Source organism: Leishmania martiniquensis, chromosome 32 (genome assembly GCF_017916325.1).
Source record: "Leishmania martiniquensis isolate LSCM1 chromosome 32, whole genome shotgun sequence".
Classification (NCBI taxonomy): Eukaryota; Euglenozoa; class Kinetoplastea; order Trypanosomatida; family Trypanosomatidae; genus Leishmania; species Leishmania martiniquensis.
The window spans coordinates 1012501-1027568 of NC_090167.1; the positions used below are offsets into that span (position 1 = coordinate 1012501).

Here is a 15068-nt window from a genome sequence, read left to right on the forward strand (position 1 = left end):
GGCCGGAGTAGCCCTGCTGCGAAACCTTGCGAGAGAGAAAGCGGGTAATGACGGACGTTGCGCCGCCCTGCCCCCTCAGCTGCGCGCGGGCATTCCTCTCCATGGCCGCGACTGCGTGCAAATACGCGAGTGTCTGCTGAAGTGGGGAGAAGCACAGTTTGGGTGTACGTGTGCGGGTCGCTGCTTTTTGTGTCGTCAAAGAGGTAAAGGGTCGCAGGAGAAACTCAGGGGGGAGGGGATAAGAAGGAAAGCTGGAAGGGAGGGCGGAAGAGGTCGCAGCAGCTAATGCGCTAGCACGGCGCCGTCTAGACAGGTCTTGCCTCGCTCCCGCCTGCAACCATAGGAGTAGCGAAAGGGGGGCAGCTAGAGGGAGGGAGAGAGTGGCGGACCACGCCTGCGGCTCCTCGCGTCCGCATAAGCAGCGCCTCCGTGGCAAAGGTCTCGATGTGCACCGCAAGATGCGCATCGTTCGCGTGCCTCCATGTGGAGCATGACTCGCGGAGGGCCTGCTGCTCCCTCTATCACCCTTCCTGTTTTCGCTTGGATGAATGGCGCTCGTGTCGCGGATGGTCCAATTAGACTGGCCATACAGCAAAGAAGTTGAGGAGAGAGAGGGGGGGCATTCACACCAGCGCATGCGAAAGACAAAGAAAGGGATTATATATGCATGTATATATATATATATGTGTACGTATATGCGTATGTGCGTGTATATATCCGGTGCAGCATCGGTACGAAAGGATGCCTCAGCCGCCCATTCAGCCTATTCACGATGCCAGCGAAGAAAAAAAATGAATTAACGAAAAGAAAAAATGCGCCCTCCCCCCTCCCCTCGTATACAAAATGGAATCGCGCAAAGGAGTGTGGAGGCGCTTCTTCCGAGGCGCAGCGAAGCGCGTCTCGCGCCGACACATGGAAGAGAGCAGCACACGAGCGCCACAGGGCGGATGAGGATTGGGGGGAGGGAATGTGAAAAAAAAAGAGAGCGGGGAGGTGATGTGACATCGGGAAAGTGCCCCTCTCGCACGCTGTTTGCTTCTCCTCCATACCTCACACATAATTCGCCTGCGCAGCCTCGCGCTGCGGAGAATCGCCATCGGTGGTCTCTTTAGAGCACCAGTGCCCACGTCGGTACACGGGCCCGCCGACCCATCCACAACGGCGCTGATCGAGTGCATGCGACCACCGAATGAGGGCGGCAACGGGAAGAGAGCGCCGCGGAGGGCACGCTGACGGGTTGCACGATCACACCGCGTCTCGAGTCGAAACGCTCGAGCTCATCCCACTCCCCGTATCCTCTCCATCCCTCCTTCGCTCATCATCACGTTTTCTGCGGCACTGGGAACAAGTGGTGGGCTGCCTCCATCCCCTCTTACTGAATTTTCTTCGCATCCTTTGTCTTGATGGCCACCTTGGCGCGGGCACGATTCTGCAACAGCTCCTCAACGAGGAAGCGTATCGCTATCAGCGTACTTGATAGTATCGGCAGCAGCACGATCAACTGCGAAATGACCGCGTGCTCCCACGGAATGTGCAGCTGTGGCGTGAGCGATGGGTGGAACTGCAGGTCGTCGGCAGCCCGCGCGGCTCGCACAAAGGAGCCGGACTGCACGTGACGCTCCAAATCTGCGAACATGCGCTCTGTGCTGTGCGGAATGGCCATGTTCTTGTTGGCCGCGACGGAGCGCATCGTGCTTGTCAGGGAGGCGATCGTATACAGACATCCCAGGCGCTCCCTCGACAACTTCCACGCCGCCACGTCGGCAGGCTTGAAAGAGGCCAGCCCGAGCTGTCGGGCTATGACAGAGAGAAGTGCCGCACGCACCTCGGCCTCAAGTGAGGTGGCACGTAGCTGGTACAACATGGGTGTGCGAGAGGCGGCCAACAACGGCATCGTTTTGGAACCCGCATCGTCAGCACCCCCGCTGTCCGCATCCTCCACGGGAAGCGCGCAGTACCCCTGCCGCACGTCGACAAGAAAGCACTGCACCCCACTCGCGACGTCCGCTGGCAATGCAGAGGCCGGTACACGAAAGAGTGACACGCCAAGCAACGCCACATCCTGGCCAATCTCAGGAGCAAAAGCGTGCTGCAGCGCCGGCAAACCAAGCTGCTGCTGTCTCGCCAAGTGATCCAGCCTGCGCATCGCTTGCTGGGCGCTAGGGAGGCGGTCATTCCATGCTTGATCTACGAATTCAGCGACGACGGCGTCCCGCATCCGCGACTGCAGGCGCACAAAGGAGTGGAGCGTGTGCGTCGGGAGTGGAACAGTGGCAACAGAGGTGGTCGGACTGCCTGCCAGTCGCTCCTTCACCAGTGCGAGAGCCGCGTGTACGCCGGGCAGCAGCGCTGGAGAGTCCACCCAAACCCCCAGCCCATAAAACGCAGGTGGCGGTATCGCAGAGGTCGAGGCAGCGGTGCTTGCTGATGTGGGACACCTCGCCTGCAGATCGGCCAGAACGCGATTCATCGGCAGGTCCACGTGCTCACGGCTCAACGTCGTCCAGTGAACGATCATGACGACAAAAAATATAAAAGCGCTGAGCGCCGAAAAGCTTCTGGTGGAGTTGCGCCGCCACTCCTCAGACGAAGCCGCCGACGGCGGCAGCGGTACTGTCTGACTGAGAGGCCTCGCCATCGCCCGAGCTGTTGGGGTGGCAATGAAGTAACAGAGACTGCGTAGACGCGCTGCTGCACAAGGTTCGGCGAAGGTTAGACGAGATGAAGTACCGAAGCGGCTTCATAGAGCACTCTGCTCGATGTGCCCTCCCTTTCGCGTGCGTTCGGTTTCCCTTGATCGCTTCTAGTCTTCTGGTGCATAGTGCGTGTCACAGTCCGCGCCAGCATGGCACCGAGCGCACACAAATACAAATGGAGAGGCGGAAGTGGAGAAGAGGAGGAGAGGAATACAAACGTTACGGAGAGAGCCGGCAGGGTACGGCAGGTGCACGATCGCACAGGTGTAGGGGGGGAGAAGCTGTTGCTGTTATGAGGTCCGTTGAATCAGCCCTGAATCGCTCTCTATGGTGTCGCGGAGATATCTAGGGAAACAAAAACAGGGAGTTGCGACCGTCACAGTAGAGGCACCGCCTCACTCGCCCCGCCCGTCGTGCGTGTGCGCACACGCACAGGGGTGCCACAGATGTGCTTCTCACCCGCTGTATCCAGGAAAGAGGGAGGGTAGAGTTCAGGTCGACCATTATTACTGCCTTCAGCACCGTCAGTCGTGCTCCGACTGTCGTCTCCGTTACTTTCCTCCGCTGAGAAGCAGCGAGCTACCGCCTTTGGGCGAGGCCCGTGCAGCACCCGCGCGCGCGTGAGCAGAGGGGAGGCAAGTGTATGAGAAAGGCAGCGGGGAGGGAGGGGGGACGAGCTGGCAGAGCGCGTGCACTTGTGGAAAGAGGAAAAAACACACATGCACACCCACGCATACCACAAAAGTGAAAGTATGTGTTCGTGTGTGATAGAGGCACTGCATCCGCCGCCTGTGTCATCCCTCTTCTCTGTGCGCCTCTGCGCCTTTCCACTGCCCCGACCGAATTTCTACCCCTTCCTCTGCCCGCACTCTTTTCGGGAGGGGCAGTGGTGCATGAAGCAGTCCAACAGGCGCCGCTGGTCGTTCCATCTGCACACACGCACGCTTTCTTTACGAGGCATGCCTCTGCGCCGCTGAAGCCTCTGGCACGCAAGCACCGCGCGGTCACCCCCTCAGAGCATCCTGTAACTCCAGCTCTAACTGTCGCAGGTACGTCGAGGAGGCGGTGCCTGCGATGTGCACTGTGCCCATATCCTCTTTCGTTGCGCCTTGAAGGCGAGGCGCTTCCACCGCGCTTGGCCCAAGGGAGGCACCAGCCCTCCTGTTGACGTCAGGCAACGAATGAGCACGGGCGCTAGCGTGGGGTGCTCCGACTTGGGGGTATGGCGGCTGCTCGAGCGACTTCGTAGCCCCCACAGTGGGCGTCAGCGCGCCACTCGCGCAGGCGAAGTCATGCCACTGCTGCAACGGTGGTGCACCCGATTGGAGAGCCCCACCCCCTTCGGGGCCATCCGTGGCGAATCGCTCTAAGTCTTCTAGGCTAGCAGGCTCCCGGTCCCGCGTCACAGCACTGGTAGAGGCCCGCATCCCGCGCGCGCGGGGCGTCCGCTTCCCCGAGAAGGGCAGGGGAGTCCTGGCATTGGCAGTAGCAGTCACCGATCTCTTCGCTGTGCGACACATGCCGGCACCCATGCGCTGCTGCGCAGGCGTCGGATAATGCGTCAACGGAATGTAATGCCGCTTCCCTTCGGCCATCACCTCGGTCAACTTTGACAGGGCAGGGCGGAAGCGACACTCACAGACGTCGTCGCTACGCTCGTGCAGCAGCAACGCTACCAGCTCCTCCGTCCGGCGACGGTCCCGCTCCACTTGCCGCTTAGAAAAGGCAGGGTAGCTGAAGCGCACTTGTGCACGGCATGCCGTCTCCTTCGCCTCTGCATCCGCAGCATTCTGAGGGTGCCCCTCTCGCCCCGTCTCGGCGGCTGCGCTGGTGCGCTCTGTGTGTCGCCAGGCACCCTCCTCCACGGGCGCACCGCCCTGCGCATTACTGAAGGTTGGGAACGTATACTTCTCCTTACCGCCCTTCCTCTGCATCTGCTGTCTCTCCAGCCTTCGCTGCAGCTCCTCCTGCTCTCCACAGCGCGCGTGAAAGACGGTGTGGCGAACGGCAACGGGCCGATCGGCATCTGCGCGCTGTCGTGCAATCCCAGGAGATGCCGCACCGCCGCTCGCAAGAGCGATTGCCGCTGTTGTGTCCTTGTTGCACAGTGCTCTCGATCGCCGTAGTCCCAGCGAGGTAGACCACTGCCGGTTGCGAGGGGTGTGCGCCCACTTGGATGCGCCATTCCTGGCAGACTTTGCATGCGGCAGCTCTTCGTGCTCCCCCATTAACTGAATGAGGGCCCGCACCGCTCTGCGGTCATCGCTGTCGCGAGAGAGGCTGTTGGGCACCTGTGGGAGAGCGGCTGCAGCAGTATCGTCTTCGCCAGTCGTGTTCTGGGCATGCGCGCCGCAGCAGGCTTGTGTTTGGTGTTGCGGTGTAGTGAAGATTCTCAACGGCACACCCCCGGGGTCGCTCTGTGATTGAGGTGGCCTGCACCCTCTCGAAGTGTCGTCCGGCAGCGATGTCGATACGCGGGCTGCACCGCCACCAGGCTGGCAGCTCCTCGTGAATGCCGAAGGGAACCTTGTCGCTGTCGTTCCTGGGGACTGCGTGCCGTTCATAAAGCCTGTAAGGTGCTCCGACAACCCATCGACGGTGCCATTGCAGCCCTTATCGCTCTCCTGGTCGGCGCGCTGGTGCTTACATGACACGCAGCGAGGCACACACGCATACAGGATCGGACTAGTTTCCTCCGGTGCTGCCAAAGATTGGCGACGCAAGCGTGAAGGCGACCGCTGGACGGCCGATGAGCTCTTTGCGCGACGAGGGCGAGCACCACCACCGCCGGCCCCCGTGCCCGCCGTGGTGCTGCGGGCGCGGCGAGAGCCCATTACCCCTGCACTGTGCGAGCGGACTCGCTGGCTGGTGTGGCGCTCGCGAAACCCCTCTTTCGCTGTGTTTACAGATGGGCGAAAGGTGCAGTTGGCTCGGAACTCCGCCTCCTGTGCCTCTCGCAACACCTGCAGTCGCCGCTGCAGCCGCGCGGCCTGCTCGGCCGCGTTACGGTAAAGCCTCTCGCATGCCGCAGACTCCTGGGTGTGACCCGCCTCGGCTCTCTGGTTGCTGGAGCCCCTATCGCCCATACCAACGTCGATCCCTGCAGCCGAGTGCGCATCACGCACCTGTGCAGCTGCCGACGGCACTTGCGCAGACTCCTTTGCAGAGGAAGCACGCGCGTTCAGAGTGACCAAGCGCTGGCACGGGGTCCATTTTTCACAGGGCAGCACTGCATGATGGTGCTGTGTGTTTCTCTCTTTCTCCTGCAGTTGGCGGGCAGCCGCTCGGCCCTCCCGCACACGAACCTGTCGCTGGAGGCGCTCCTCTGCTTCGCGAAAGAGGCAAGCGTAGACGGTATGCGTAGGGCTCCCTTCACCCTGGAAAGCATGGGCAGCAAGCTGTACTCGAGGCACACGCGTTGGTGCCCTCATGGCTGCTGAAGCAGAGGGAGGGGCCGTGTGCGGCGCGCCAGCGCCCCATTTCTTCTGGCAGGGTGACCTCCTTTGTGCCCAAGCTCCTCTGCCGGAGTCACCGCCGAGATCGAGAGGGGTGGATCTTGCCGGCGAGGAGGATAGCGGGGCCTGCGCCTCCGCCTCCGGCGACCTCATAAGCAAGCTCAGCGCGTTCATGTCGATGGGTGGAATCGCAATCGACAAGAGTGGGAGCGGCGTCCTGCGAGTCGCGCCGGGTGAACTACTAGCGAGGTATGCAGGAGGAGAGCACGTGGCTGTAGCTACCGCATTAGCCGTCACGGCAGGGGCGTGTGCCTCATAAGTCAATGGCGACAGCATTGCGGCGGTCAGCTTGCAGCAGCGCAAACACGACTGAGACGCAGTCAGTGCACAGCATGAGAAAGCGCTCACAGATGGTAGCTGGTACGCACAGGTGCGTATAAAAGGGCAAAAAGGCCGTGAAGGTGTGTGGTGCGACGCGGAGAGAGGGGGGTAGGCGGACACGCTGCATCACAGATGTGAAATGGGAGAAAGAAAAGAGGAAATGACCCGCACATGCACGCGCACGATCAGTGGGCTCGGTCCGCGAGCAGGCTGCGAGGGAGAAAGAAACGAGCAGCTCACGTCGATCGATGCTGAGAGCTCCACGCGCGTGACGGGGGGCCCGTGCACAGGCCCTACCATCGTCATTCACTACGAGACGCCGATGGGCTCATGACGTTTTTTTCGCATTTTTTTGTGCATTACCGAGATTGTTTTCCCTGTTGCGTGCACGTCCCTCGCCTCGCTCTGCAGACGCGCACGCACAAGTGCCCGCGTTAGCGTTGAAAAGGGGGGGTCGCTCCAGCAACTCCGCCTTGTCCGCTCGACTGCACCACTTGCGACGGGTCCGCACCACCAAGAGAGCGTCTGCACACAGCACGCGGCAGGCAGCTTGACTGCGTCTCTGCGGGCATCGCCACGCTAACAAGGTTGGGAGCGCTCCGAGTGCCGCTGGGGAAGTCATGTTGCGTTAGTGTACCTCAGTAGGGCCAGCCTCGACCACCTCGGCGAGGGCCACCGCCACGGTGCCCGTAGCGCCCCTCCCCCTCCTGCGCTCGGCTGCGCGCAAAGACCTTCCCGCCACTCGCACGATGGGCGCTGGAGCCGACGGTCGTGGTAGCCTCGGACGGCAGCACGTCACCCTGTTTCCAGTATGCCAGCATGCCATCCTCTCCACCGGTGATGAGGCGGTTGCTAAACCCGATGGCCACCCGGCCGAGCTCCTTGTGCACCTGGGGCAGCACCTGCGTCTGCCCAGTTGCCCCGTTTAGCACCCTTAATGAGCCAGCGTCGCCGTTATCGTCCCGGAGACCCGAGACGAGATGCAACTGATTGGACACGATGCACCAGTCGACGAGGTAGGTATCAAAGCTTGGCCGACTGTGACGTGACTCCCGCTGCTCCAGGTCGTAGGGGAAGACATAGCCGTTCTCGCAGCTCCCCACCATCGTCGTGACGCCGAGCTCGGGGAAGCAGTTCATCTTGGTGATCACCTCGCCGCAGTTCACCGCCTGCAGAAGCACATCGTCGTCCAGCACCCCTTCTTCTACTGAAAGGAAGTTTATCATCTGGTCTTCGCCAGCAGAGCAGAGGGTGCTGTTGTCGAGAAAGCGCAGCCGCGAGACCTCATCCACGTGCAGCTGCTCTAGGCACTTTACGGAGCACCAGGTGCGCGTGTCAACCAGGTGGATGTCGCGGTCTGCTGCGACAGCAAGAAGCGGCGCGGATGGCGTAACACTAACACTGCTGCACACTGCGCCACTACTACACATATCGGACAAGAAGTGTGCGGCGCGAGCCTGGCGCAGGTCCGTCACCATCACCCCGCAGTCACGCTGGCACGAGTAGAGCATGGTCGGCTGCGCAGGCGTTGTCACGAGGTCTTGGACTGGCTGCGTGTGCTCCTTAATATCGACCAGAAATGCAGCCGTCTGCGTGTCGTAGAGGCGGATCGCCTTGGTAGAGAGAGAAAGCGCCAAGGAAGCGTTGCTGTTGCACAGACAGCCATTCATAATGTACGCGCCCGGCTCATACGAAGTCTGCACCACTTGGAGCAGGTTCATGGTGCTGAGAGGTGGAATGCACCTGAAGGAGGAGGAGGACAGCAGGCGAGAGGGATGGCGGAGAACATGTAGAAAGTCCAGCAGACCTTCATTGAGGACATCGAAGGCGAATGGGAAGGGGTCAGCATCGGCAACGCCGACAGGCCAGTGCAAGGCCAAGTTCGCACTAGAAGAAGGGCTCCCCTGCCCGAGTCTGCTGCCAAAGCCGCCGCTTATCCGCACACGCCGCCTAGCCTGCCAGCAGCCTTGACAGAGCCCTCGGCACTCGCGCTCGAAACGCTCCCTACTCCTGCTCGCCGTAGAGCAGCTCAGCGGCCGCCGCGCTGGCCCCGCGAAAAGGAAAGCCCAAGCAAATAAAGCACGACGGCATAAAATCGTAAGAGGCGCCACAGGACATCCACTCAGACATGCGATGAGATATGGAGGGGGGAAGGGGGGGGGGAATAGTAGGGAGGGGCGCTGAACAGCAGGAGAAGCAGAGACAAGCGGAGACGGGCAAACTATGCCCTTCGGCAACATCTCCCTTTCATCGAACCAATCTGGACTTCGCCAGTCCCCCTCCTCATTCGTGACAGCGACGGTAGGGAAAAGGAGGGTGGCGCAGATGCGCATGCACGCACGCAAAAAAAAGGGATAAATATCAGTCTGATAGTGACCGCCGCAGCGCCCTGGCCCCCCCGCGCGCGCGGAATTACACAGAGAACTCGCGCAAGCACTTCTGAAACGCCGCCACGCACGTTTGGCAAAAGGCAAAGCTGTTATGGTTCGCTTCTAAGCATGTGTGCACCTCTCGAGAGAAGTGTTGGCATGGGTGCGGGGCCCCCTCCGCTTGAACGGACGGCTCCGGCTCGTTGGCGCCGAAAAATGGCGTCAGATAGGAACGGCGGTACTGCTTGAACACGTCCTTGGCCGAAACGTGACCCAGGCCTGCGATATGAGTGCGTGCGCGGCCGTACTTTTCCTCGTCAGAGGCATTGTACGATGCATCACGCAGGGGAGGCAGCTCCAGCTGCTGCTGCGAATACCCCGCCAGGGTCGCCGCATTCACCTCCGCAGACGGAGGCAGCGCTTTCTTCGTGTCATTCACCATCTGGAGAGAGCCGCAAAGCGGAGTTATCTCTCTCTCTTCAGTGGTGACAGTGAGGCGCCCGAAGCCAACGAAAATATCAACGAAAGGGGGAGGCAAAAAGCGCTGCGTGTGTGTGTGTGTGTAAGTGTGTATTACTTTTCGTTTGGATGGAGGGCACGCTCCACCGGCACACTTTCCCTTCGCCTCCGCGTCCGCAGAAAAGTCGCGAGCCCTTCAACGCGCAGTATCAGCGAAATGCACAGAGAGGAGGAAGGAGGGAGAAAGAGAGAGATAGGAAACTGCCGTGTGCCAGGGGAGGCAGAAAGAGTAGGAGGAAGCAGCAACGAGTGGCAAGCCGAAGTGAAGGGTATTTCGTTCATTCGCCTCTTGTGATGTGGCCTCTTCAAGCTGCGTAAGCAGCAGGCGGGGGGAGGAAGAGAAAAGAGGAGGAGACGTACATACACGACATCGAAAAAAAGAGAAACAAAAGTGCCCTGCACGGCTACGCCGCCGTAGCCGTGCGTACGTGGCATTCGCCCAAGTAGGAACGCCGTAAGCGCGCTTAGATGTCAGCCGGCACGCGCATGTGCGGAAGGGGCACTTTCGTCAAAGCCCCACACACACACACCTTTCCTCTCCCACTTTGCATGCATGGGAAGCGGGGGGAGGAGGGGGAAGGCGGCAAGGAACACCGCACTTGGACGTTTCCAACGAATCCATCTCGCACTTGCTACATCCCAGCATCCAAATGTGGTCTTGCAGTGTCCAGTTCGCGCTACATCCTACAAATCGAAGGCTGCTGCGCGTAGGCCCCAGTTTCCTTCTGTTGGTGTGTGTGTGTGTTTAGGTGTTGATATGTGTGGGAGGGGAGCGGGCGAAGAGCGGGCGTACGCAGCCTCTAACAAGGACCAAGTTCGTGTGACAGTCACTGTCCCTGCGTCTGCGTCTGTGCACATACGCCTTTCAGCGCAGAAACGAAGGCGTCTGCTCAACGTTTGAAAGGCCTCGAACGGAGTGCAGACTCTGTTGCTTGCGATACAAAAGAGCGGCACGAGAAAGCGAGCGTGGAGCCTCTCCACCTCGTACCCTTTCCTCCTGCTGCCTCGGCATCATCCCGGCGCCTCGATCATCCTCTTGTGATGAGCGAGTAGACTTCTTTTTCTTTCTCGTCCCCTCCACCTTCCTCCAGTCACAGGAGGTGCGGTGCTGCACCGGCTCCTGCCCCTCCTCCGTCTTCGCCAGCGCACGACGAAGACGACAACCTGCGACGGCGGCTCTAGCGATGCGCGTCAGCGGAGGGGGAGCTGAGTCGGCGCTCTGCCAGCAGCTGATGGCGCAGCTCTTCGAGCGACGGCTTGCGCGAAGGTGCTGACGCGGAAGAGGACACCGACGAGGCGCTAGACGAGCGCGGTGGTGACGAACTCGGAGACGAGGCCCCTGCTGGGGCAGCAGCAAGAGCAGCAGCGTCAGCTGCCACAGACCGCGAGGAGAAACTTGACGACGCTAAGGGGGAGGGGGAGCCAAGTCTGGGCGGCGATACGGCACGCTCCCCTGGTGGGTTCGTGCGCTCGTACTGAGGCCTCGATGTACCGCTGCTGGTCCCGTTCGTTCCCTCAAAGGAGTCTGAGTAGCGAGAGGAGTTCGCTGTCTTGATGAAGCAGCGCCGCGCTGCTTCAGTGGGCGTTGGCTGAAGAGGCATCCGAGACCCTTCAAGGAGAGAGGAGGCAGGAGCTCCGCAGGCCATCGATTGAGTACCGGAGGTGATGTCTAAATCAGCCATATTGTTGCTCATGCGGCGTTCCCAAGCGGGAAGTAGCTGCTTCGCCAGCAGTGCCTCACGTGCCGCCGACATGCAAACCAGCCGGTTCACGCGCCGCTCCGTCGTAGCAAGGGACGGCCACGCCGTCTTCTCTAGAGGCCAGCTGTCTGCCGGAGTGTGAGTGTCTACCTGCCCGTGCTCGGGCCTGTTGAATAGCTGCGCCGCCTCCAAGAGTGGCACAAAGCTCCTCTTCTGGTGTGCCACATTGTAAAGCTCCTCGATCAGCATGCGCTGCACAGACGCCTCCCTTTCAAGGACTCGAGTGGCGGCGAGAAGCCGCTGCTGCTTCTGCTGCTGCATCTCCGAGAATCCGCGTGAGAGGGGAAGAGTAGGGTAGTGTTGCACTGCAGTAGTCACTGACTTGCTTGAGACGCCCACCATAGTCGAGGAGGTGGATGCTGCGGCGGATGAGAGAGGTAGCGGTGCGCGCTGTCGATCGCCTACCCTGTCCAAGGCGGCTGCAAGCCGCTTCACCTCAGTGAGGAAGTCTACTGAAGTTTCCGCGTAGTACCTCGCCGAGGGTAAGCTGCCATGTGTCTCAGAGGCCGCATTCGATGAAGATCGCGCCATCGCCATCAGCGTTTCCGTTTTGGGCGCCGCACGAGCGAAGCTGTCGCCCGCACTGCCGTTGGGCGGTGGACTAGAGGTGATGCACCGGAGAGGCTGCAGCCCGAGGTTCCACATGGCGCCAGAGCTCACGAGGCGGGTGCGGTGCTTGATCTGCAAGCGTCGAAGCAGGCGGCGTAGATCGATTTTCGAGCACAGAGGATCGCGCTCGAGGTGCAAATGCGCGAGCGACCGGACCAGCGCGGTCACCCCAAAGGCAGCGCCATCCTGCAGGATGTTCATCAGGTAATTCTCTCCGTTCCTTAGCAGAAAAGGATATGGCCGGCTCAGTGCGTGGCGCCACGCGACCACCAACTCCACCGTGAGCAGCGTCACCATTTGATGCTCCTGCAGAAGACGCAGCATTGTGAACTGTGCGTCTTCGATGTTGGCCTTGCCGTTGTCATAGGCGCTGCTGCACGCCCACATGCGCGTCACCACGCTCTCCCGCAACGCCATGGCCTGCATCACCAACAGCGTCTGCTGTTCATGCTCACGCAGCGCTGTCAAGAGAAGTTCTGTACCACCTAGAGCAACGAGCGCATCACCGTAGTGATCCATAGTCGATGCATTGGGCGAGAGGGTCGATGCACTTGCTGTAGTGGCTTCAGCCGAGGACCCCTGTGTCACAGCAACGCGTTCGCGCAGGAGAGGTTGCACAAACAGGCAGGAGTAAAGCTCTCTGTCTATTAGAGGAATCGCCAAATCTTCTGCCAGGCGCTCGTACGTCGCCGCGAGGTTCGCGCAGTAGGCACTGATAGCGTCCTCCTTTCCTGCCATGGTAGTGCCTGATGCGAGCTCGATGGCAAAGGTCGAAAAGATTCTGCGGTCAGCGTGCGACCGAGCAAGTAGCAGAAGAGAAGGGAGAAGAGAGGAAGAGGGGTGAGCCAAGAAGCCGGAATCAACCTAGAGGACACGCACACACGCCCGTGCAGGCAAGAGGTGAGCAGAGGAGAGCAAAGGAAAAGCACACCGTTGTTGATGGATCGTTAGGTGTGCCTTCGTGATGTATAGGTGGCGTCCTGCAACATGGAGCCCGACGTCCGTCGGCACAGCCCAGCAGGCGCCCTATCGCGCAGGCCCCAGCAGCCGCGGGCACGCGCTACATTGTGGCCCACGCCATCATCGGAGCACCACCCCCTCCTGCCGCAAACCCTTCCCACCCACCCACCCGCCTCGCAGGTGGCCCCCACCCCGCCGCCCCTGGCATGCCGCCCGCCACCTGGCGCATCCCCCCCTCAGAGGACCAGTGGGCCGCTCAGGCGCCCCCCGCAACAGGGGGCAGTGTGAGGACCGGCTGAGGCAGTCTCGAGTCGCGCCCGCCCCTCGCCTGCCATGTGGGTGCTACGCACGTGTTCACTGGTGCAGGTCTCTCGGGCACAGCATCCGGCGACCTGGCCGCTGGCATCCGTAGCCAGGGAGGGGGGCGCTCCGCCTCTCCTGCGCCACCGGTAACTGACTCCGTGCCGCCACAAGAAGTTGTTCGGCAGTGGCAGGGATAGGGGAGGGAGGCTGCCTCGCCTCACCACAGAGACGGGCAGGGGAGAAAGGCCTCAGATACAACGCAGTGAAGTGTGTTCTGCGTTCGCTATGTGTCGGAGAGGAGACTGCAAAGTGCGCCCGAAATTTACGAAAAGACTATCGGAAGAGCTGAAGAAGAGGACGGCGCGTACAAGCAGCAGTCGCCGCTACGAAGAACCTTTCTGTGAACTGTGCATGAGCATTCATGGGCAGAAGAGTGCGGATCTTCAGACTCCGTGTTGTCATTCGCGCCGCCCCAGCAGCCCACACGCGAGCAGAAAGTGGCGGAGATGTCCGAGGAGGCAAACAGAAGCGAGTGGGCGAACGTATTGAGATCTCCTGCAGTGCTGAGCGAGACGCCAGAGAAGGCCAAAGAAGCACGAGACCGGCAACGGTACGTCGAGCGAGGCGAAACGAGGAGGAAACGACGCTTGGGAGAGGCGATGCGCCGCGGAAGTGCTTGCGCCATGTCAGCACGCCAAACGAAAAAAAAGGGATGGGCGCGTAGGCCCGTGTGCTCTTCTCTCCGGTCGGCACGTGCTATCCTTCACTCTCTCTCTAACAGCAGCTGAGGCGAGAGTGATGGTGCAATGGCGACTGCGCGCGCGAGACACGTACGGCTCACCACACGAGCCGGCAGACGATTTGGCCTGGCCACCAAAAAAGGGTGCGACGACAAGGATTGAAACATGGAAAAAAAAGGTTGTCGGCGCTGTCAGGGGGAAGGCACACGCCTGGAGGGAACGGAGAGAAGAGGAGATCTGTCAAAAGCACCCAGAGACGCTTCTTCAGCGGAGATGCCATGCGCCCAGACAAGTAGCACGTGGCGAAGTATCCTCGAGCGAGTCTTCAAGGGAGAAAGAGAGCGTGCAAGGTGTGCGCGCACGGCGTGAGGCGCTCCCCCCACACACACACACACGCACACACACAAGCACGCGTCAGTGTTTTGCACCGCCGGTGGTGTGCAGCGGCGTTGCTTTTATGCGCGTCTTGAAGAGCGCTGGTGCCAAACGGATTGTCGGCTAGCACCCGCTGATGAATGACGGGCAACAACGCATTAGCGGTTAGCACTGGCCGGTGTTCTTGCGCCAATCATCGGTTGGAGACGCAGACCTGGAAGGCGGCGGCGCAGAGGCGCACTCGTACCGCATCAGTAAGACGGGAGAATACAGTAGAGAGGGAGGAAGACAGAAGCGGGTAGGAATGAGTATGGGGTGAGGAGGCGGTGCCGTTTTCAAGAGCACCATTGCATCGAGGGATCGATCTGCGTGTGTTTCGAGCCGCAAAGAAGTCATTGTGACAGACAGCTCCGGCATCGATCCCAGCAAAGGATCGAGCGACGCTCGGTATTTCATGTGAAACGCACCCACATGCTTCGTCGCCTTACTCCACCCGCCGATACGCAGACGAGCATGGACCCTGAGACAGCACAGCCGAAGAGAAAGCGCGCGCTTCCTCTCTCCCGCTCGCTCGCTCGATCTCTCCCGGCCCCGCCCTCCGCAGCGCCATTCGCCCATTCCACTTTGGACGCATTGTCGAAGGAAAGCGTTAGCTGCCCAGCCCGAAACCGCGTCGTATTGGGTACTTGCGTCTGCTGTTCTCTTCAGGCACGGTCGACGTCGCCCCTTTCTTTGCTCTTTGGTTAGCACATTGGTGGGTAGTACAAATATCTAAGCCCCCGAGGTGCACACGACCAAGCATTCACAACCAAACACAAGTGTGGACATCATCTCAGGCGCACATGCGCATATTTTAATGCCCAAGCATTTTTATTACGAAGACGAGCAGTGCGGGTGGAAG

The 15068-nt window shown here is 60.6% G+C and overlaps 6 protein-coding genes across 6 annotated transcripts in view; all 6 read right to left on the minus strand.

The window, feature by feature from the left end:
- The window catches only part of LSCM1_01907 (uncharacterized protein), a gene marked incomplete at both ends in the record, with an annotated part of 4839 nt that extends 4736 nt beyond the window's left edge, over window positions 1–103 (minus strand). The window contains one exon of the mRNA XM_067319505.1: window positions 1–103. This exon is cut by the window's left edge and continues 4736 nt beyond it. Within this exon, the coding sequence (XP_067176054.1) occupies window positions 1–103 (103 nt within the window).
- Window positions 104–1372: 1269 nt separating this feature from the next.
- On the minus strand, window positions 1373–2638 carry LSCM1_01908 (uncharacterized protein; the record flags this gene model as incomplete). Its single annotated transcript, XM_067319506.1, has 1 exon — window positions 1373–2638. The coding sequence occupies one exon, from the start codon at window positions 2636–2638 to the stop codon at window positions 1373–1375; it is 1266 nt and encodes a 421-aa protein (XP_067176055.1).
- Window positions 2639–3700: 1062 nt separating this feature from the next.
- LSCM1_01909 (uncharacterized protein) lies at window positions 3701–5782 on the minus strand (the record flags this gene model as incomplete). Its single annotated transcript, XM_067319507.1, has 1 exon — window positions 3701–5782. One exon carries the CDS (start codon window positions 5780–5782, stop codon window positions 3701–3703), a length of 2082 nt encoding a protein of 693 aa, XP_067176056.1.
- Window positions 5783–7170: 1388 nt separating this feature from the next.
- Window positions 7171–8253, minus strand: LSCM1_01910 (uncharacterized protein; the record flags this gene model as incomplete). The annotated part of the gene is made up of 1 exon (XM_067319508.1): window positions 7171–8253. The coding sequence occupies one exon, from the start codon at window positions 8251–8253 to the stop codon at window positions 7171–7173; it is 1083 nt and encodes a 360-aa protein (XP_067176057.1).
- Window positions 8254–8944: 691 nt separating this feature from the next.
- Window positions 8945–9343, minus strand: LSCM1_01911 (uncharacterized protein; the record flags this gene model as incomplete). Its single annotated transcript, XM_067319509.1, has 1 exon — window positions 8945–9343. The coding sequence occupies one exon, from the start codon at window positions 9341–9343 to the stop codon at window positions 8945–8947; it is 399 nt and encodes a 132-aa protein (XP_067176058.1).
- A 1255-nt stretch (window positions 9344–10598) lies between these two features.
- Window positions 10599–12527, minus strand: LSCM1_01912 (uncharacterized protein; the record flags this gene model as incomplete). Its single annotated transcript, XM_067319510.1, has 1 exon — window positions 10599–12527. One exon carries the CDS (start codon window positions 12525–12527, stop codon window positions 10599–10601), a length of 1929 nt encoding a protein of 642 aa, XP_067176059.1.
- Window positions 12528–15068: the final 2541 nt, after the last annotated feature.